Below are 21,966 nucleotides of genomic sequence, written 5' to 3'. Positions count from 1 at the left end.
TCAATGCTGCTGTCCAAAAACTATTCCATTGAAATTTTTAAAAAAATTCAATATAACCCCTTTATAATTACCTAACCTTCCCTGCAATTTCAAATCACAACCAATTCCAGTATTTCAACTACTTCACTTGAATACTAATGAAGTTCAACCAATCAACCATTTTAAACTAAAAACATGTATTTTTCAATATCTAACACAACCATCACATTCAAAGTTACTTTGCATACTTAGTTATTCATTCTATTACTTTTTACTTCAATTCCCTATACATGCCATATAAATTCAAAAAGTTGTTTAACATAATCTACCGGAGTATATCTAGATAGTGTGATTCTGATGTAGATCCGATCCTCCGAATGTATAAATACGTCAATCTATAAGAAACAATAAACACACACAAGTAAGCTTATAGAAAAGCTTAGTAAGTTCATAGGCATAAAATATAAATCTTACCAAACATTTGTACACTTATACAATATACACCATTATTAAGTTTACCTGTCAACCACAATCTTTGGTGTGTTCCTTGGTATAAACTCACTACTACTTATTCTTTTACCATAATTCCTTTGGGCCCATTTGTCACTTATCATCCTTGATCAAAATGAAGGAACGGTTACGGAAAATTGAGTACTTCACTTTCACTTTGCCATAGTATAACTATGGTCTTACGTATGATCACTTATCATTTGTCCCTGATCAGATAAGTGTAGCTAAGCTACCACTTATCACTTTGTCACTTGATCAGATAAGTATAGCACTTATCACTTTTTCACTTGATCAGATAAGTATTGCACTTATCACTTTTTCACTTGATCAGATAAGTATAGCACTTATCACTTCTTCACTTGATCAGATAAGTGTAGCTAAAGCTACCACTTATCACTTTATCTCTTGATCAGAAGTACTCAAATCCGACGTTCCGCTTAATTTGATCATTTATTCGATTTTCACATTTTTATTTTACTCTCATTTCAACACTAAATACATTTCATCATACACTATATAATTCATGAAATTAACATTTAATCATTAAATTTCAGCCATATGAACTTACTAAGCTTTTCTATAAGCTTACTTGTGTGTGTTTATTGTTTCTTGTAGATTGACGTATTTATACATTCGGAGGATCGGATCTACATCAGAATCACACTATCCAGATATACTCTGGTAGATTATGTTAAACAACTTTTTGGATTTATATGGCATGTATAGGAAATTGAAGTAAAAAGTAATAGAATGAATAACTAAGTATGCAAAGTAACTTTGAATGTGATGGTTGTGTTAGACATTGAAAAATACATGTTTTTAGTTTAAAATGGTTGATTGGTTGAACTTCATTAGTATTCAAGTGAAGTAGTTGAAATACTGAAATTGGTTGTGATTTGAAATTGCAGGGAAGGTTAGGTAATTATAAGAGGTCATATTGAAATTTTTAAAATTTCAATAGAATAGTTTTTGGACAGCAGCATTGATGTAACTTTGAAAATCACTAAAATAGTGGAAATAGAATTAGAAGTTGAGTGAGATATGAAATTAAATCTGAATGAGTCTACTTTCACATAAAATAAGTAGAGTAAGTAAAAGAATTATATATTTTAGATATTTGAATTTTAGTGAAACAGGGCAAGAATTTTTGAAGTCCCTGTTCTGACTTTAGAAATTCATTAAAATTGTACAGAAGGAATTATTTGTTATAATTTATATGTATAGATTCCTTAATGAGTCTATTTTCAGTAGAAATAAGTTGAAGCATCATATGAAGTCTGTACAAAGAGATAATTGAATTTTAGTGACAGGAGGTCAGGATAGTCAATCAGTGAAACAGGGGAGACTTTAACTAATAAACTGTACTAATTGACTAAACTAAAAATTCTAAAAATTTTATGGTAAAAATATATATGAGTCTAGTTTTAGGGAAAATTTACGGATCTAAATTTTGAGTTTTGTAGCTTGAGTTATAATTGATTTAGTGACTGCTGCGCAGGTGGACAGCTTTGTTGTGAATGGTAAAATTAATTTTGAAAGTAATTTTTTATGCTCTAAACTTTTAAGTTAAGTCAAGTAACGCCTCATGCTCGACTCCGGCAACGGTCTCGGGTAAGGGGTGTTACATCACTGGTTACCGAAGGTATGTACTCAATCCTGCGTATCCCTTAATTTGAACTAACAATCTCATCTTATTCTCATTTTTACCATAATCATAATTTAACAATAATATAGGAATTGATACATTATATCATTCCCGCATTAACAATTAATCATAAAAGTTTAGCCATATGAACTTACCTAGGCTAATTCGTAGAAGTTGTAAAAGTTCAGAAACTAGTTCGATACTTTCTCTTTTTCGTTTTTATCTTCGAATTCCTGATATGGTATAAAAATATGAGAAACCAGTTTGTTTCAGACTTCCTATGGCGTTTTTGCTGATAAATTATGAAGAGATCTCTAGATTTTTGACTTTTATCTTTGTTTTATATATTTAATTTGTAAAATTTCCAATTTTGCCATTGTTTCTCCTTACTTTCTTGCTGATTTTTCTTGCCCAACCGTCCAGCCCATATGATTTGGGCCTAATTGCCTTTTAAATCCCTCATTATTAGTCACTTAAGCTATTTAATCACAATTTAACAAATTTTGTACTATTTTCAATTTAGTTCTTTTTAATTAATTGATTATCCAAACGTTAAAATTTTCTAACGAAACTTTTATACTAACTCAATGATGCTCCATAAATATTTATAAAAATATTTATGGCTTGGTTTATGAACTCGAGGTCTCGATACCTCATTTTGGACTCAATTTACCTATTAAATTATTTTTAAATCACAAAATTCAATAAATCACAAAATTCACTAATTCAAAAATTCTTATAAATTCACACTTGACCCATAATTATTAGTTTATTAAATTTTAACTCATTGGTCGGATTTAGTGATCTCAAATTACTGCTTCCGACACCACTAAAAATTAGATTATTACAAACAGAGAAAAAATAAAAATTAATATTTATACATTTCGAAACATGCAAATTGACCCACCGTTAAATTTTATTTTTTAAATAGTAACTGAAATTTTCTTTTATAAGAAAATTATAAAAATGTCACCTAACTATGCCTTTCGTTTTATTTTGGTCACACGCCTATAATTTTTTTCGATTTAGTCACAGAACTTTCCAAAATTAAATATTTTAGTCACTTTGAAATGATGTGCGTTTTTTTTTATTGGTTTAGTAACAAGATTAGCCCCCTAATGTTTATACATTCTATCAATTTGATTCTAAGTACAAAAAATTCAACAAACTTAGCTCTCAATGTGTTTACAAAATTGGTCATTTTAGTTATAATTCTAAAAATTTCAATCAATTTGGCCCTCAATATTTTCAGAATCTGTCAATTTAGTCTTAGCTCTAAAAATTAAAAATATATTTAAAAAAATCATTTTTAGCCCTTTATAACCCATCGGCTAACCCATATGAGATATTAAAATAAGAAAAAGAGTATCCTATTTCAAGCCACTTGCAAAAAAAAAAAAACTCTAAAAATTTGGGATAAAGCACAAAAAAATTTAAGATCCAAAAGAAAATAAATGCATTAAGAACGTTATTTGTTCAGGTAGTAATGCAACCAATTATTCCATAAAGGAATTGTTGCAAGTGACTTGAAAGAGGGTACTCCTTTTTTTTTTAATATCTCACACGGGTTAGCCATTGGGTTATAAAGGGCTAAAAGTGATTTTTTTAAACATTTTTTAAATTTTTTGAGCTAGGAGTAAATTGACAGATTTTGTAAATGTTGAGGGTCAAATTTATTGAATTTTTTAGAATTAGAGTTAAAATGAAAAATTTTGTAAACCTTAAGGGCTAAATTTGTTAAATTTTTTATATTTATGGTTAAATTGATAGAATGTGTAAACATTAGACAATTAATTTTATAAAAACTTATCTATTCATTTTTTTGAAATAGTCTGATACTAAATACAGGTGGTTGTCTAATACTTTTAATGTAGTTAGTTATGCTATATATGGAAACGTGGGTCATGCATGATCCATGCAGAGCACTTTAAGATGTTGGTGGGACCACTATATTGCTAGCTTCCAAGATATGAATGGGCCTGATTTAATTTCTTGGCTGTTGCACCATCATCTAACATTGAGCTGGCCTCATTCTGGCAGTTAAGTATGAATTATCGTCACACGTGTAACTAACTTTTTTCTTCTTAATTGGTCTAATTATTTCTGATTTTTTAGTACTAGATACCTCCTTGTTTTTATTCCATGAATGAATTAGGCATCATTTTGTCCCTAATAAATTTTTGAACAAGAAAAAAAGATTATTATTGATCCCCTTTTAGAAACGAGTTGGAGCATTTTTAAGAAGGTTTAGAGGGCAAAAAATGAAAGGTCATAAAATGAAGCTGGCAAGAAGCGAGATCTCGGTGGCTTGTCGGCATCCAAATCTTTTATTTATCCAAATAATCCTCATGATTTGAAATAAGCAAATAAATACAAGGTTGGTGAGGTTAAGCTGGCAATGTGAACAAATAAAGGAGTAGTTTGAAATCGAATGGATATTGGAAAATGTCTGCACCGTCACGCCAGAAGGAAGACATATGGTCAGGCTGGCCACCAACATCACAACACACTTTTTACTTCAACTGTTTCAACCTGTGACTTGTTCTTTACTTCTTTCAGTTTTTCAACCTTATCACTATTGGTATAACTGAATTTATGGGAAGGACTCGATTTATTATGGTAAGTGTTCAGGGGAAGAATTATGAAATGTTTTAAAATACAAGCTTAACATAGTTCCAGAAAAATTGGATTGGGTCAAAAATTTTAAACACCTTTTGTAATATGAAAAAAGTATAGAATAGGTTAAGAAAAGAAAATGCAGATGTTGAAGCTAGAAATTCAACACATGTGAATGGAAAAAGTGAAAAAGAAAGGTTCATGCACTCACTCCATTGCCAATCTAACACTGTAATGATTGATATACGCAGTGTGGGATCAGAACCCTGTGAGGAAACCAAAGCTAGTTCAGTTGATGTCAGTTCTTAAAGCTTCAAGGTTCTAATGTAATATCTCTGTCAGCATAGTCAATTTTGTTAGGCTCTTTTTTTCTAATATTTCTTTTTCTTTTTCTTTTGATATACGCTTTTTTTTTGTCTCATGCTACAGTATCGGTACAGTGTCTAATATCACCGCCACCGCTGTTTTTACACTAACCGCAGGTAAACGCACCGCCCATCCAAACTCACCCGAAGTTACATGATTTCAAGTCATCCTCAAATTCCTTTTCTGCAACTGTTGATTATTTTATTTTATTTTTACAAATCACTAATATAATTATCTATGTAGAATTGCTTTACATTTACATATAAATAATTATATTTATGTAATATAAAAATAAATTAATATATTTATTTAATTGCATCAAAATCAAAATTTGATATATGTACATATAAACTGCAATCAAAATTTTGTTTGTATGATTACACTAAATAAAAATTTGCTTATCATTACACTTTAGTTAACCATTTAAGGGCTGTTAATATTAAGATTCAAATACTAAACCTTGAAATATTAATAAATAGCTTTAACCAGTACCAGTTAATGGCTGATTTGGCTTGTTTGTTATTAATTCAGAATTGTTTATGAAAAAGTTGATAGAGTTTTATCTCGATCGGAATGAGTATTATTGTTAATGCATGTGGGTTCCAGTGTGCTAAAGCGCATTATCTCCTATTTATAGGTTGAAGAGGGGTAATGGGTAATTCTAACCATTATGTAAAAAAGAATTGATATGATGAGAAGTTATAATAAAATTAATTAAAAAAATTATTTATAAAAAAATAAATTTAAATACTCAACACTTATAATTTGGATCAAAATTTAGGGCAAATGACCAAAAAAAGCCATTTTTTTTCAAAAAATTATCGAAATGGGCCGATTTTTTGATTATTTACCGGAATGGGCCATTTTCCACGAAATCGCGTCCACGTCCGCGCGATGTCAGGGTACGCGCTAGGAAATCACGTCCATGTCAGCGCGATTTGCTGATGTGGACACAAATCGTGCCCTCTAGGACGCGATTTGCTGACGTGGAATGAACAGTTTATGTTTTTTAGCTTGGAAAAATTTGAAAGGCATAACTTTTCGCTCGGTTGTCCGATTGAGACGATTTTTTTTATTTCGAATAACTTTTCAAGATCTACACGCTGACAAACTGCTTAGAGATGAATAAGGACTAATTTGTAAAGTATAATTTGTTAGTTACTAGTATAGGGACTAAAGTGTAATTATTTCAAAATTAGCATGAAATTTTGTATTTAAGAATATTTGAATGTTATGGAAGGATTAAATTGAATTTGAATTGAAAAAGAAGCTTATATTTGAAAATATGACTATTTAGGTTTTAGGGACTAAATTGAATAAAATAGAAAATTTTAGGGAACTTCTCAAAAGTGGAATGAGTTGACTTATACCTATAACAGGATGATATAAGACAATTCTGTAAAAAAAGATCTGGTATTTACTTCAAATAAATAAGGAAAATAATGATTTGAATGTTTCAAAATTCAATTTTAAACCGAAAAAATCAAAATTTAGGGGCAAAAAGGGATCTTTTTCAACGAAAACTGCAACAAACCGTCTTCGGCTGTTTGTCAGCGCGTAGATCTCGAAAAGTTATTTGAAATAAAAAAATCGTCTAAATCGGACAACCGAGCGAAAAGTTATGGCCTTTCAAAGTTTTCCAAGCTTAAAAACATAAACTGTTCATCCACGTCAGCAAATCGCGTCCTCGTAGGCGCGATTTGTATCCACGTAAGCAAATCGCGCTGATGTGGATGCGATGTCCTGACACGTACCCTGACATCACGCTGACGTGGACGCGATTTCGCGGAAAATAGTCCATTCCGGTAAATAATCAAAAAATCGGCCCCTTTCGATAAATTTTAAAAAAAAAGGACTTTTTTTGGTCATTTGCCCCAAAATTTAAAAGGAAAAAAAGGAAACTTTTTATTTCTATTACCCACATCTTGCGGTTGTAGACTTACCGTACATTACTGGAGAAGCACGTTTCAAGATTCCATAGGCATTCGTATCTAACGCAGTCAACGCCTTGGATCTTACATAAAAGTAATAAATAAAATTATAAAATTAATGACAAATCATATACGGATTTATGAATAAAAAAATAAAAGTACATAAACAGAAGTACAGATTATGGAACCCCTCTTCTCCTAACCATTTTCTGGTTCTTCTTTTTGGTTTATAAAGACACACTCATATGATGCTGTCTCTCTGTCTTTTCTTCCCACTTTCAATTATTAATTTTATTAGTAAAAAGTTGAGCAAAATAATAACTATATATTATATTTTTTCTTTTTCTTAATGTTATGACAATTAATATTAAATATACCCATTTTAATTACTTGGTATGAACTCTTTTTGTCACTTTCTTGGAATTCTTTGGTTTCTAAGTTACTCAAAAACTTGTAATAATTGTTAACATATATATAAATAAAAAACCCATCAATTTAAGGCGTGTACATCGAGAAGGGTTTATTCTTCATTGTTCTAACAGTGGAAAGTGTTGGTTTAAGCTTTTCATTTCCAGATACTTTACAGTTATTTTGAATGTTTTTCATGTAAAAAAAAGATTGGGCGAACATTTTCATTCTTAGAAAATCATCGTCGGATTAGTTTGAAACTGAATTGAAGTGAAGAAGAAAACTGAGTCTTAAGGATTTTACATGGTTTGGCCTAATGCTTGTGAGTTTTCTCTTTTTTCTCATGTCCCTGTTTGATGGAATGAGTCTTAAGGATCTAACCTTTAATTGTGTATTCAGAATCATATTCCATTCAACTTTGTTTTATTGACTCATTCTCTTCCAAACTGCTAATTCTTCCTTTTAAAATCCATAAATCAAGAAAATAATGTCATGGTCAATGTTCTATCTTCCATATTTCTGTTGGAATCAAGCTGACTAAATTTCTAAAAAGAAATGGTGTCAGCAATGAATCCATGACCTTTAAGCCATTTATTTGCTTTTATTATTATTTTTATTATTTTGGTTTAAGGAAGGGTATCAAAAAATTTAAAATTTTTGGGTGTTTGATCTTGATCCAATATATACAATAAAATATAGAGAAAGTTTCATGGATATTTCATGTATTTTTCCTGCTTCAACTCGTACTGACAAATATAGAAAATCAGACATATTTTCTATGGTGGTCTAGAGGAAACCCTTTATGAAGATTTGAATAAAGAAATGGGTCACGTGTTTTGACCAGTTCTTTCGCCCTAAAAAAGGGGTAGGATGGCCTTTAGAGCTACTTCATTTTCAAGCTGAGTTAAATCTTTTATGCCAGAGGTCACATGATTTCTGGTTCAAGTAGCCATTAAAGGGCCTTTGCTGCTCTTGTATGGCTTTGAGTCCTTGCCACTTGCCTACGTTAACTTCAGTTTATTCATGACCTGATATCCATAAACTGTTTGTTTTTTTGGCCAGCAGTCTCTCGCCCTTCTACGGATCCAATCTAATAACTGAAACGACGGCAACAACAACAGCATTGTAAGAAAAGCCATGGGGTATGGTAATTCGAGATCTGTAAGGTTTGTTCCGTCTTTTGTTCTTTAATGGTTTCAGTAACCTCTCATTTTACTTTAGCATATCAAACCAGCAATGGAACAATCAAATTGATATTCCTGGCTTAACATATGTTTTTTTTTTTTTTCAGATTTCAAGATGATCTTGAATTGGCAAAGCTCCACAACACCATTAATGGAGATGGTATGAATATGATAAAGCTGAAATTCAACATTGATGGAACCCAAATATCAGAGCCCGGGACCAAGAAGGGTGACAAGGAGTTGCCTACTAGTAGTAGTAGTAGTAGCTGTAGGACAGGCAAATCCTTAAAAGCTAAAGTACTGTCCAGGGTATTCTCAGAGGACTTTGAGAGAGTGAAGAAGAAGATTTTGGATCCTCGGGGACCGGTTATTCACCGGTGGAACAAGATTTTCCTAATATCATGCTTAGTGTCTTTGTTTGTGGATCCTTTGTTCTTTTATTTGCCAGTAGTTTGGAAAGAAGTCTGCATTGATATTGGAATACCACATGAAGTTATCCTCACCATTGTTAGATCATTGGCTGATGCCTTTTATTTGACTCAGATTTTGATTCGGTTTCGGACAGCTTATGTTGCGCCTCCTTCTCGTGTATTTGGGAGAGGAGAGCTTGTAATAGATTCCAGGAAGATTGCTTCCAGGTACCTCCAGAAAAGTTTCTGGATTGATTTAATTGCTGCCTTGCCACTTCCTCAGGTATAAACTCATTTAAACATTTCATCTTTTAATAAGAGTATTTTAATGATTTAATGTGTAAGACTAAGGCATCGAATTTGCTGTATCTTATCATCCCCAGGTTTTGATCTGGATTGTCATTCCAAATCTTAGAGGTTCAACGATGACAAACACGAAAAACGTACTCCGCTTCATAATCATTTTCCAGTACCTTCCCAGACTTTTTCTAATTTTTCCACTCTCATCACAAATTGTCAAGGCCACTGGTGTTGTTACAGAAACAGCATGGGCCGGCGCTGCTTATAACCTCATTCTCTACATGCTGGCTAGCCATGTAAGTGATTCTGAAACCTATAAACTACGAGTCTACAAGTAAAAATGGCTGCTTTTAGCTTGCAGTATGTTATTCTACTCAGAAGAACCATATTCAGTATGGAAAACGAAAAAGACTGCCAATTCAAAAAAAAAAAAGCTTAATTCAATCTTTTTTTGAAAAGGTTTTAGGAGCTTGCTGGTATCTTCTCGCAATAGAGCGACAAGAAGCATGCTGGAGGACTGCCTGTGATGTCGAGGATCCATGGTGTCAGTATAAATTTTTTGATTGCCACAGGGTTAAAGACCCTGGCAGGGATACCTGGTTCAAGTCCAGCAATATTACTAACCTATGCAATCCAAGTTCCAGCTTCTATCAGTTCGGTATATATGGTGATGCCTTGACATTTGATGTTACAACTTCACCATTCTCCAACAAGTACTTTTATTGCCTCTGGTGGGGTTTAAGGAACTTGAGGTCAGTTGTGTCCCCATAAAGTTTTCATTTCTTCTAACAAAGAATTAAAACAAAAGAAGAAGAAGAAGAAGAAGAAGAAGAAGAAGACGAATTGTTTAAGAAATCAATAAAAAAGAACCTTATTTTTCAAGTGCATTTCCAGCTGCAGTATGGCTCTGGGATTTTAGAGCTAAACTTATTGCAGACATAAAACATTAAACTCTGATGCTCTGTCTCCTACATGCATTGCAGTTCTCTGGGACAAAATCTTGACACAAGCACTTATGTGGGTGAAATAATTTTTGCCATCATTATTGCAACCCTTGGTCTGGTTCTCTTTGCGCTGCTCATTGGGAATATGCAAGTAAGTCCTTTCCCCCAAAACTTTTCATGGAAACGCAAGCATCTAGCTTTCATTCGTAATGATTGATTAATAACATATAGACACATCTCAAAACCATCCTTGAGTGAAATATTTGACATGATCTTCGAGTTAACAAAAAAGTTTGATATCATGGTTGTTAGCAATTTCTAACTCTGATAATGTTTCACTGGCAGACATACCTCCAATCGACAACTGTTAGGTTGGAAGAATGGAGAATTAGGAGAACTGATACAGAGCAATGGATGCGTCACAGGCAACTTCCTCCTGAGCTAAAGCAATCTGTCAGAAAATATGATCAGTATAAATGGCTAGCTACAAGAGGAGTTGATGAAGAAGCTTTACTCAAAGGCCTTCCCTTGGATCTACGTAGAGACATCAAACGCCACCTCTGTCTCGACCTTGTTCGGCGAGTAAGTTTTTAATATCTGACTACACTAGAGATTAGACTTCATGCAATAACTAAGCTTGGTATGTAATGCAACTATATCAACAGGTCCCACTGTTTGATCAAATGGATGAAAGGATGTTAGATGCAATCTGTGAGAGACTTAAACCAGCCTTGTGCACTGAAGGCACTATCTTAGTCCGCGAAGGTGATCCTGTCAATGAGATGCTCTTCATAATTCGAGGCCACCTAGATTCCTATACCACGAATGGTGGCCGTACCGGATTCTTCAATTCATGCAAGATTGGCCCGGGAGACTTCTGCGGTGAGGAACTGCTTACATGGGCATTGGATCCTCGTCCGAGTGTCATTCTCCCATGCTCAACTCGCACAGTTAAAGCAATATCAGAAGTAGAGGCCTTTGCTCTTAGAGCCGAAGACCTCAAATTTGTGGCATCACAGTTCAGAAGATTACATAGCAAACAACTAAGACACAAATTCCGGTTTTACTCACACCAGTGGAGGACATGGGCCGCCTGTTTCATACAAGCAGCATGGCGTCGGTTTAAGAAACGAAAGGAAGCGGCTGAACTTAGAGCTAAGGAGAACTTGGTGATGGCTGCAGAACCTGAACCACCGGCACCTGGTTCAGGCTTGGCTATGTATGCAGCCAGGCTAGCAGCAAGCACTAGGATAGGTGTTAAGATGCATTCAGGATCTGGTTCTGGGGTTGTCAGCTCCTTGCCCAAACCAGCAGAGCCTGATTTTTCTGTAGACGAGGAATGAATTTGGTAACACTCCCAACTGGGGATGTAGTGTGTAGGTATCACCGAGCAATGCCTGTAAATTTTCTTTGATTTCTTTACTAGCCAACCTGTAAACAAAAAATGGATTGAGTTATTATTGGCTCAATATTTTATCAAAAAATATATACATTACAAGGTGGAAAACATAGTTTACAAATTTATAAACAGCATAATTTAGTGATGTACTCTGGAAAAAAAAGTTGACAAATTTTTAGTTTTGTCAACTTCATTCAGTGTTCTGCAATTCAAGTAATCAACATCCTTCCATGATATGTATGCATTCTTGGTTGAACTCTCAAGGGTTCCCCCACCACAGTGCCCTTCGCTGAAGCGCCCTCACAAATGGGCTTTAAAAGCATTTTTAAGGGTAACATTATAGGTTACGAGGACTTAACTGGAAATGACATATTTGGGCCATGAATCAGTTCCCGTGGACGGAAAAACATTAAAAAATTTGTTGAAATTTATTCGGCCATAGGTCCATCATTATCATCATCCATGCATAACCATCGAATTCTCGGATAAATAAAGCATGGCACTGCCATTGGATTTCGTCCCATTAAGGGAAAAGGTAAACCCACATGTAACCTTCCTCGTATTTTAGAAAGAAATGAGAGGCCCAAAGATAAACCCATGATATCTCTTATGAAAATTTTGTAATTGTTAATGTCAAAATTAGAGTTTAAAAAGCTTATATACATTATATTGATTTTTAAGTTAATTTAAAGACCACATATCATTCTATAATTATATTTTTGGATTTTTAACTTTTTTTATTTGACTTCTTCTCCTTCAATGTTGAAGTAGCACCCCAGCTACGCATCTTTCGCTTTAGATGGCATGTAAACTCTTAAAAGTTAAACAAAAAGCGAAACCACAAAATAAGATTTAGCTCCCATTTAATTTTTTGCATTTTTTAGCTTTTAAATTTAAGTTTCTTTTTGTCAAGTCACTCCAAAATGAAAGAAAATTAATACTTTTTTAGATATGGCATACAGATGGATTGCCGTGTGGAATGTGGATGATACATCACATTTAAATCATTAAAATTGTTTTAAAATATAAAAATATTTAAAAAATTAATTAAATGTTAACATATCATCCGCGTGGTAATCTATGTGTATGCCACATCAACAAAAGTTAACACATGTTAATTTTTTTCATTCATTTTAAAGTAATTTAACAAAAAATAAATTTTTTTTATAAAATTAGAAGAGAAAATAAACTATAATGTGAAACAGAAATAAATGTGAAAGTGTGAGGAGAATGATTATGATACAACTTTAGGTGCCCATTTTCTTTGACTGGACTAAATAACTTTCTTAGCCCTTCAATGCACCAATTTCTTTCCCCACCAAATGGGATTCTACCAAAAACATTTCTTTTAAGTTTTCATTAGGCCAATCCCTTTCTTTTTCAACATACAAGTAATAATTAATCTTTTTAAAAGAAATGAAAAATAGCAAACTCTTTGGAGTCTATTCATGACATCAAAACTAAGAATATTGTTATAATTATTCTATAACTATTTCTTGATTCTACAAATTATTTTCTTTTTTTGGGTTTTTGTGCCTCCATTTCACATGGTTAAAAGATTTTAGGTTATCATTGCTGCTGGACAATGTTTATATAATATAAAGCACACATTTTTAGAGTATGAAGGAAGAAAAAAAAGGGCCATTGGCTCTGTTTTTACAATGAATTAGAGAGAAAGGATGAAGAAAGGCTCAAACTTTTTACATGATAAAACACTAAAAGCAGACACATGACATTGATGGAGTAAAACACATTTTAAGTTTAGCTGTAAAAAGAGGGACAGTTATAAGTGGTAGCATTCAGAAAACACACAAATAAACAGAAATGGCCCCCAACAAGTTGGTCAGAGTCCCACATTCCCTCTGCCGATGGTAGAAATTTATGGGCCCAATCCCCTATCATACCCAAAGCCATTCCTTTTAGCTATGGGCTTAGTCATTAGGTATGGACCCACTTTGACTATTGGCCTTGCCTAGTCTGCCTTCAGGTGTGTACTACCCAAAATTTTCACAAATACACAAACATACAAGTAAATGAATAATGTTTTCCCATAAACTATCAAGCTAATTGAATTTTTCAAAAATGATTTAGAAACCAAAGCATTCCCTATGCTCTTTTTTTTTTAAATTTGAATTCAATAAAATTTTAAAATAAAATCTCTTAATCTGATGACAATTTTTTTAAAAAAATACATGTGATTTTACTTTATTGAGTTACTTTGATGCTCCTCCAAAAAGACAACTTGGGGTCTATGAGTTATTAAAGCCAAATTCATTGGAACAAATCTCTCGAGGCACCCTTAATTATGTCCTTTGACCATTGACAAATTAGCTTGACGACAAAGAGGGAAGTTCTGAATTTTGGATGTAAAAAAGAGTTGATGACCTAATCCAATCTTCCTTTAATTGAATAATAGATCAATATTTATATGCTTATAAATTATATAATAATAATAATAACACTGTGATTTAAAGATAATAAGTATTCATTTTGAATCTAAAAACTGTTTTTTTTTCCCTTTAACAATGGAGGTGGGGCGGTATAGTACAACGTAAAACATGTTTTTTGGTTTGGAAGACAGGTTGCTCGCTTCAACTCACCTGCTTCAATATTTTAAAATTACTATTTTATTTTTATATATTTTATTTTTAAAAGGATAAAAATATAGTAATACATCACTAAATAAACAATTAAATATTTAGATGAGATATTTAAGTTATTTTTTTTATATGTTAAATGTACATTGAAATCTTTAAAATAACTAATAAATATGAAATAAATTGAGGTAATTATAAATGAAACGGAAAGTAGTATTGATATTTAAATTTTAACATCCACACTAAAATAAGATAGGATTGAATAAAAGCATGCCACCAATAAAATAATTATTATTTCATAATATTTACTTGCTCCACTTTATTATCACTTCAATGTAGGGTGACAGAATTAGGGTACTGACAAGGGTTTTAACTTCCTTTAAAATGAAGTTTTTATTTAAATTCTTTTATAATTTATAAAATTTTAAATTAATAATAATAAAATTATAATTTAATTTTTAAAATAATAAAAGTTTAATTTAATATTTTAAAATTATTAAAATATAAATTATTAAAATAATAAAATTATATTTTCGTGATAATATTCAATTTAATTCTAACCCAAAAATTATCTGAATTCACCCTATATCTAAACTAAAAAGTGAACATGTTTTTGAATTTTCTGACCAGGGATGCTTGATTTCAACTTTATCATTTGTTCTATTTAAGAAAACTGTCATTTGCTGAGCTTGTAGTAATCATTACATTAATGAGCTAATTAGAAATTTTGGTAGAACAAAACCAATTTTCTTACTGTTATTTCCCTTGAAAGTGGGGAAACTTCTTTTTCTATTTAACCATTTTCCAACCATGTAATAACCTCAACCTTGCATTTTCCCTCGGTTTTAACAAAAATATTAATTCATTTTATATATATATTCTCTTTAATTATATCAAAGACTAAAGCTTGATTACTACAACGAAAAATGTTTAGATATATTTAAAATATTTTTAAAGTTTATTGACTCTGACTAGGTTTGAATTATTATGGAACATGGGGATTTTACTTTTTTTTTCTTGGGGGGGGGGGGGATGTTGGGCTAAGTACAAATGAACAACAATTGAGCAAGGTAGCAAACAAAGAATGATAATGTTGGATTTCTTGTTCCAACTTCCAATGACAGACAAACAAACTCGAGTGGTAATCCCATAACATAAACATTTCTTTCTTTGGCAGCTGAAAAAAAAATAAAAAACAAAATTTCGGCGTCATGTTCATGGGATTCTGACTCAACTCGAATGCATCCCATTTAAACTTTCACAGGTGTTTTTTGGGAATCCACCCAAAAAAAATGGCTGCAGGCAGTTCCCCATATGACTACATCGGGATTGGCTATTGTTCGATTCAACCACCATCGTTTCCTTTTTACTGTTGACTGAGCAACATTTTCAAGCACGCTCTCGAGTTGTCTTAGCTAGCATCATGTCAATGCCACTGCAATTATTTGGAAGACAATATATTGAAATCCGACAACCTTCTCTTTGCTTGCTTATATTTATGTTCTCTCAGACGTTTTATTTGTTATAAATAAAGTGTTAAAGATCACAAATATTCTCATCTATTTTACAATTTGATTATAGTCATGTTTGAATATTAATTATTTAAAATTTTTTCCTTAAAAAACTATCAATCTAAAAGATTTTCAGAATATTCTGTGAAAAGCTTTCCGCACGCCGTTTCAAACGATGCATGTGAGAAATTCAACAAAGTCCTAATACTGAAATTAATAACACAAAGAGAATAGCAATTTAAAATGAACCATACTAGAAAACATTGCCTCGTTTCCGTACTCTAGTATTAAATATTAATGAACCGACTGATCCATTGATGTCAAATATCCCAAACTTATGTACTGCGGATTTTGAAATTTGAATGATACGACCGAAAAGCAGTCCATGCATGCAGATATATAGGTTATGCTTTAGTTTGAGTCAAAAGAGCTAAGCCTTTAATTAATTAGTCCACCGAAATGCACCCTATCCCCATTCTAGATCTTCTAAAAGCAATGCATCAGTGGGAAGTTTTGACCTTCAGTTCCATGCATGCATGCTTCAATCAAGTATCTCAATAACTTGTACTTGAAGCATGTGACTGGGAATTGGAATCAAGTCAAAAGCCCTAACATTGGTTCACTATAATTATAGCATTAATTCATGAATATATATATAATAGATTGAATTTCTTGTGTCATTAGTAGTCGTCGAAGCCACTTTAATTTCCACGATTCATGAACATACATTCATAGTTATAGGATCCATAGCTAATATAATATTTATGTTAACAATAGCTGTGTATTCATGGGATTCACAGCTGCATAACATTAGGTGAGATATGTTAACATGTGACAATATGCAAGCAAGCAATGCCAACTATTATATTATTATTGTTTGCAGTAATATTTTTCACATACGAATTACCAAGTCTAATCATATATTTTTTAAATAATTATGAGTCTTTTAATTCGTTTTAAGGTTTAAAATTAATATTGTTCGAGTTTGGAATAATATTTAAATAAAATCTTTCTAATAATAATGACTATAACATTTAAAGAAGTGATTATATGAAACTGTGATTCCACGTCATTCCTATCATTTTTCAATAGGAGCATGACATTTGACATTCTACTATTGGAAATAGATAGATATGACGTAGGATCATAGTTTCATATAATATCCTTTTTCATAAGGTTCATATTTAACATGTTAATTTAAATATGAATTAATCAAAATTAAATTTTTTATTTTAATATATTTTTTGTTCCCTTTTATGGTAGGGATTTAGTCTTTTAATGTACCAAGTCGTAGCCAAAAATGCGACCAACAAAGTCATGTTAATTTGAAGCAAGAGTCACATGCAATTAGCGAATTAAATCAACCGTTTCTATTTTAAGCTATACACATACAATTTCCGTATATAAATTTGCATCTCAAACTCTCCTCCATCAATTCAATTTTTTTTATTTCTGTATTTTGATTAATGACATCATATATATAGTCGAAGGATGGGAGCTGTTTATTTATTGATTTTTGTATGATATTGAAATGGGAAAAAAGAAAGAAAGAGAAAACATAAGGAAAACAACGTGACATTGAATTGTCTCACTCGACAAAACAGAAGTCGGTGGTACTGGTCTGGCTTTTCACATTAAAAGAAGTAAGTTTGTTTTAAGTTGAAAACCACTAGACCTCTCTTCATCTGATGTAACACTTTCTTTTTTCTTTCCACTAATTTAATTGTTTGACTCTTGTACAAGTACCAATTATTCTAATCAACACAGTACTCTTTTTTGGGAGGCAGGTTATTAAATCATTAATTGTTTGAATCATATTCGTCCACGAATACGGCTTAAAACAACTTTTTTAAATGTTGTTTAATCCATTTGTATTTTATCTGAGATAGTTTATAATTCCGTTAAAATCGATTAATTGATTGAATTAATCTAATTTAGTTAATCGATCGATGGTCAAATTTAATTCAATTAAAAATTAGTTAATTATTAATTATTTGTTAATCGAAATAAATAATATATATTATATATAATTGTTAACTTTTGTTTGGTTATTAACTTTTAAAATTTATGTAATGTTTTTAATATATTATTTATTATTTTCACCTCCATTTAAATTTTTTAAACTATTATAAAAATAAGAAAATGAACATTAACAATGTATTTTTGTATATATTTTATATTTATTTTAATCAAAAGAAAAACATATAAATTTTGAATAACCGATCCAATTAATCGAAATATATCAGTTTGGTTTATGTATTTAAAAATTTTGATTCGATTAACGGTTAAAAATTTTATATTTGAATAATTCGATTCGAAAATTAATCGAACCGGTCGTTTAAACACCCCTACTATCACATCATATTTAAAAGAAATTTTGATTCGTACATTCACATTAGATGGATATATATTAACAGATGATCCATACTCCACATATATAAATATTTGAATTTTCAAATAAGATAACAATATAAATTATTCAATTTTTTTTTTCAAAACATAAGTTAAACTGCTAATAATAACTAAAATAACAAATAATAATTTCGATTATTTTTATAATTGATTCAATGATGGATTTTGTAACAAGTGTCCTGCTACATGCACCCAATAGAAAAACCTTGGGAATAATCCCTTGAGGCCTTGATGGCTACAGGCTACCAACTTTTTTTTATCCATTTTCATTAGTAAAACAAATAATGCATCATTAATGTCTAGGGTTAGATTAATTGAGAAATAATGAATGATTTATGTGATGTTTGAATCTGTCCCTAGGCAACTTTCTGACGTAATTATAAATAAAAACACATATATCAATTAACGAACAAATATCGTAGAGATAGAGGGATGGGTCATGGCCTCATGGGTGTGTTGGTGGCTCGTAACAAGCAATGAATCCCATCATTAAGACTTATTGGGAACATCATTTGATGAATTAATAAAATGTGGTAAAGTCAAGAAAGCAACAAATTAAGATTCCAATAGTAATTTTTTTTGCTTAATGGTGGTGTGACAAAAGGGTTTTTTTTTTTTTGAATGAAAAAGAAACTAAAATCAATATGAAACCATAGACCAAACATGAGGATCAATAGATAATGAACAAAAAGTAAATGTAATGTAATCAATCTATTAGGAATATCCCAATGATAAAAAAAAGAGTTTAATTTTACCGAAAAACAAAACAAAGATCAAAAGGAAACAAGATTAGAGTACTCTTTTCAAAAGGAATTTGAATCAAGTCTTAACTTTTTAAAGTTTGAAAATTCTAGTAAGAAAACAACAAAAAATAAATTAATTAAATTTATCATCTTTCTAGTTAGGTGAACCGTCTTCTACAAGATGCCCGAACATAAGTGGATGCTATGGGTATATAAGTAGGCAAGATTATTAATTTATTAATGCTATAAAATATAATAATAATAATGTTGTGACAGAGATATTTGCCTTATCCCAAAAGGTACAACGGCAACCCAAATCTTTTGTTCCTTATTAGGATGATGCAAATGAAAAATAAATAAAAAGCAAAGCTTTGTCTTTGCCTTCCCTCCCCCTCCAACTTGGGTGCCTAATCAACTCATCCCAAAATTCCCCAACTACAAGGGAATTAATAACGTTGAAACTTTAGCTCTGGGGCGGCTTTTGGATCCTTCTCATATATTCCTTGCTGTCTATTTACAATTAATTGGATTTTGGAACCGTCTGTCTCCAGAATTTTTTGTTTTTTATCAATTTGACGAAATCAGTAGAAAATATTGCACGTAAATGAATGAAGTATGAGGAAGTAAATAGAAGAAAATTCATGCAAAATATTATCTCTCATCGTAAAAAAAGCTTAATGCTAAAACCAGGCATTCATTCATATATTTGGAGTAAAGAATAAAGAATACAAGGTTCTAAATATTTGATTGAGACGACTGGTGTATGAAAATTGGAGGAAATTGTATGAGTTGGGGGGGTATATGTTGATGTTCCTAATATAAGAGTAGGGACAAGATGTGAATGGGGTTAGCATATGTTGTGTTAGTGGAAAAGACAATGGCCATATAACCCAATGACATGCCCTATGATAAAAGGTTTTTGTTTTATATATTTCATATAAAAAACATGATATGATCAATCGATGACGGAAAGTGGGGAGAGATGGAAAAGCAGTGGAGATCAATGACTTATCTCCGACTAGGAATTCCACCATTTATTTTAAGTGGAACTCATGAATTTTTTTTATATCAATTTAAACCAATTATTATGATTAATAATCAAATGCATTGTTCATGGGAGCTTATCCAACAAAACATGATAATTATGAAATTTCAGAAATAAAATGATATAGGAGAAATTTTTTAAGCAAATCTCATTTTTCACTAATTTTTGCTTTATTTGATAGCCTTCCCATTCCTTACTATCATCCTCTAATTCCAATTTTATTTTTCTTTATTACAGCTTGAATTACAACATTATCCAAAACTCGATATTCGAATAAATGAAATTGAGTATCAAACTTTAATTAAGTTCACTTTCTTCATCTTTTTTGCATCAAATCTAAAGTAAATAGGTACCCAAAAAGACAAGAAAAAGTGATGGGAGCGTTGCACTTGCCACAATGTAAACCTCAAAATCTCACCTCAGCTAATTAAAATTGGACAACCATCCATATTCTTCTCATTACAAATGCCCTAATAAGCTCTAAAGGCAAAATTTTTTGTTGGGTTATTTTTGGGGCAGGCAAAGGAAAAAAAAAGAAGGTCCGTTCATATTCTGATATGGATGAAAAGGCCTTAATTTTTCAATCTTGTTCGCACAACATCATCTTCAACTTCGAGCTCAAAATTTAGTTGTTTTACTCATTTAATTTTTTTTAAAAAAATTAATATTTATAAAAATAACTCTAGTTCAAAAACATTCACTCAAATGACCTAAAATGAACAGTAAAATTAGTTATAGGAAATAGATAGTCAGCACCACTAACTTTTTCTATTAAAAAAATAATTTTTGGAGTTTTGGACACTAGATATGGCTGGCATCCTGGCACCCATGTATTTAAAAAAAAAAACTTTTTTAGACTGCTGGTACACTGATGGTCGGCACCCCTTTATTTGATTAAAAAAATAATTTTTTTGGGGTGTGGTGCCGGCCAACAAATGGCCAAAATTACCCAACAAAAAAGATTGAGAATATTGCAACATAACCCCTCCTTGTTTTCCCATCTTTTTTATTTCCCAAGTTTAATTACATATTTTATATTTTAAAACAATATTGAACTACTCATCATGTTTTTTAATTATTATTGCATCACTCACATTATTGTTAAATTTAAAAATTAATTTAAAATATGTTAAACTACATATTTTATAAAATTTTTAAAAGATCATGAAAATTCAAATATGATGGGAAAATTCAATCATGAAAATTTTAAATTTTATAAATGTGTAGCTCAATAGATTTTAAATTAATTTTTAAATTTAATAATAATGTGAGTGATGCAATAATAATTAAAAAACATGATAAGTAGTTTAATATTGTTTTAAAATATAAAATATGTAATTAAACTTGGGAAATAAAAAAGATAGGAAAACAAGTAGGGGTTATGTTGCAATATTTTTAATCTCTTTTGTTGGGTGATTTTGGCCATTTGTTGGCCGGCACCACACCCCCCCAAAAATTATTTTTTTAATTAGATAGAAGGGTGCCGACTATCAATGTGCCAGCACCCCAAATTTTTTTTAAAAAAATATTGGTGTCAGTCATCTAGTGTCCAAAAACCTAAAAATTATTTTTTAAATAGAAAAAAATAGTGGTACCGACCATCTAGTTTTCATAACTCAATTTTACTATTTATTTGAGGTCATTTAAATAAATATTTCTGAACTATGATTATTTTTATAAATATTAATTTTTGGTTCAAATGGGTAAAATAACCTCAAAATTTACTTTGAATGTGTGAAGAGAAAGAGAGGATGTGATAGAGAACAACAAAGTGTGTTGATGTTTTACTAAAATTGGATAAAGCCAATTTCTCCAAATTTAGGACCAAGTCTTGAATAGGTGTCAAACGTGGAGTGGCGAGTTTTGAACCTTTCTTTTTTCTTTTGGAGAAGAATTATAATAAAATGTCTTACATGTTTCATTGCATGATCATTTTCTTACCACAGAATTGACAAGGGATAGGAGT

At 31.2% G+C, this 21,966-nt stretch overlaps 1 protein-coding gene across 3 annotated transcripts; it reads left to right on the top strand.

Moving 5' to 3' along the window:
• The first annotated feature begins 7,541 nt into the window (after window positions 1-7,541).
• Window positions 7,542-11,800, top strand: LOC105770498 (putative cyclic nucleotide-gated ion channel 15). Of its 3 annotated transcripts, none has more exons than XM_012591720.2 (8): window positions 7,542-7,777; window positions 8,521-8,621; window positions 8,747-9,332; window positions 9,433-9,645; window positions 9,809-10,101; window positions 10,333-10,444; window positions 10,639-10,875; window positions 10,959-11,800. In XM_012591720.2, exons 2-8 carry the CDS (start codon window positions 8,593-8,595, stop codon window positions 11,634-11,636), a joined length of 2,148 nt encoding a protein of 715 aa, XP_012447174.1. In that variant the 5' UTR covers window positions 7,542-7,777; window positions 8,521-8,592; the 3' UTR covers window positions 11,637-11,800. The 3 variants fall into 3 exon arrangements, with proteins under 3 accessions (XP_012447174.1, XP_012447175.1, XP_052487806.1); XM_012591721.2 differs by having other exon boundaries at window positions 8,518-8,621; XM_052631846.1 differs by lacking the exon at window positions 7,542-7,777 and adding an exon at window positions 8,174-8,320.
• Window positions 11,801-21,966: the final 10,166 nt, after the last annotated feature.

Source organism: Gossypium raimondii, chromosome 5 (genome assembly GCF_025698545.1).
Source record: "Gossypium raimondii isolate GPD5lz chromosome 5, ASM2569854v1, whole genome shotgun sequence".
Lineage (NCBI taxonomy): Eukaryota > Viridiplantae > Streptophyta > Magnoliopsida > Malvales > Malvaceae > Gossypium > Gossypium raimondii.
This window is presented reverse-complemented; position numbering and strand designations above follow the sequence as displayed.

What these genes read in the sequence shown, in the direction of transcription:
- LOC105770498 (XM_012591720.2), top strand. Translation starts at nt 8,593, where the DNA reads ATGGGGTATGGTAATTCGAGATCTGTAAG. An exon ending in GGTAATTCGAGATCTGTAAG is followed by an intron (nt 8,622 to 8,746) that starts GTTTGTTCCGTC and finishes TTTTTTTTTCAG; the next exon opens with ATTTCAAGATGATCTTGAAT. An exon ending in TGGGGTTTAAGGAACTTGAG is followed by an intron (nt 10,102 to 10,332) that starts GTCAGTTGTGTC and finishes CATGCATTGCAG; the next exon opens with TTCTCTGGGACAAAATCTTG.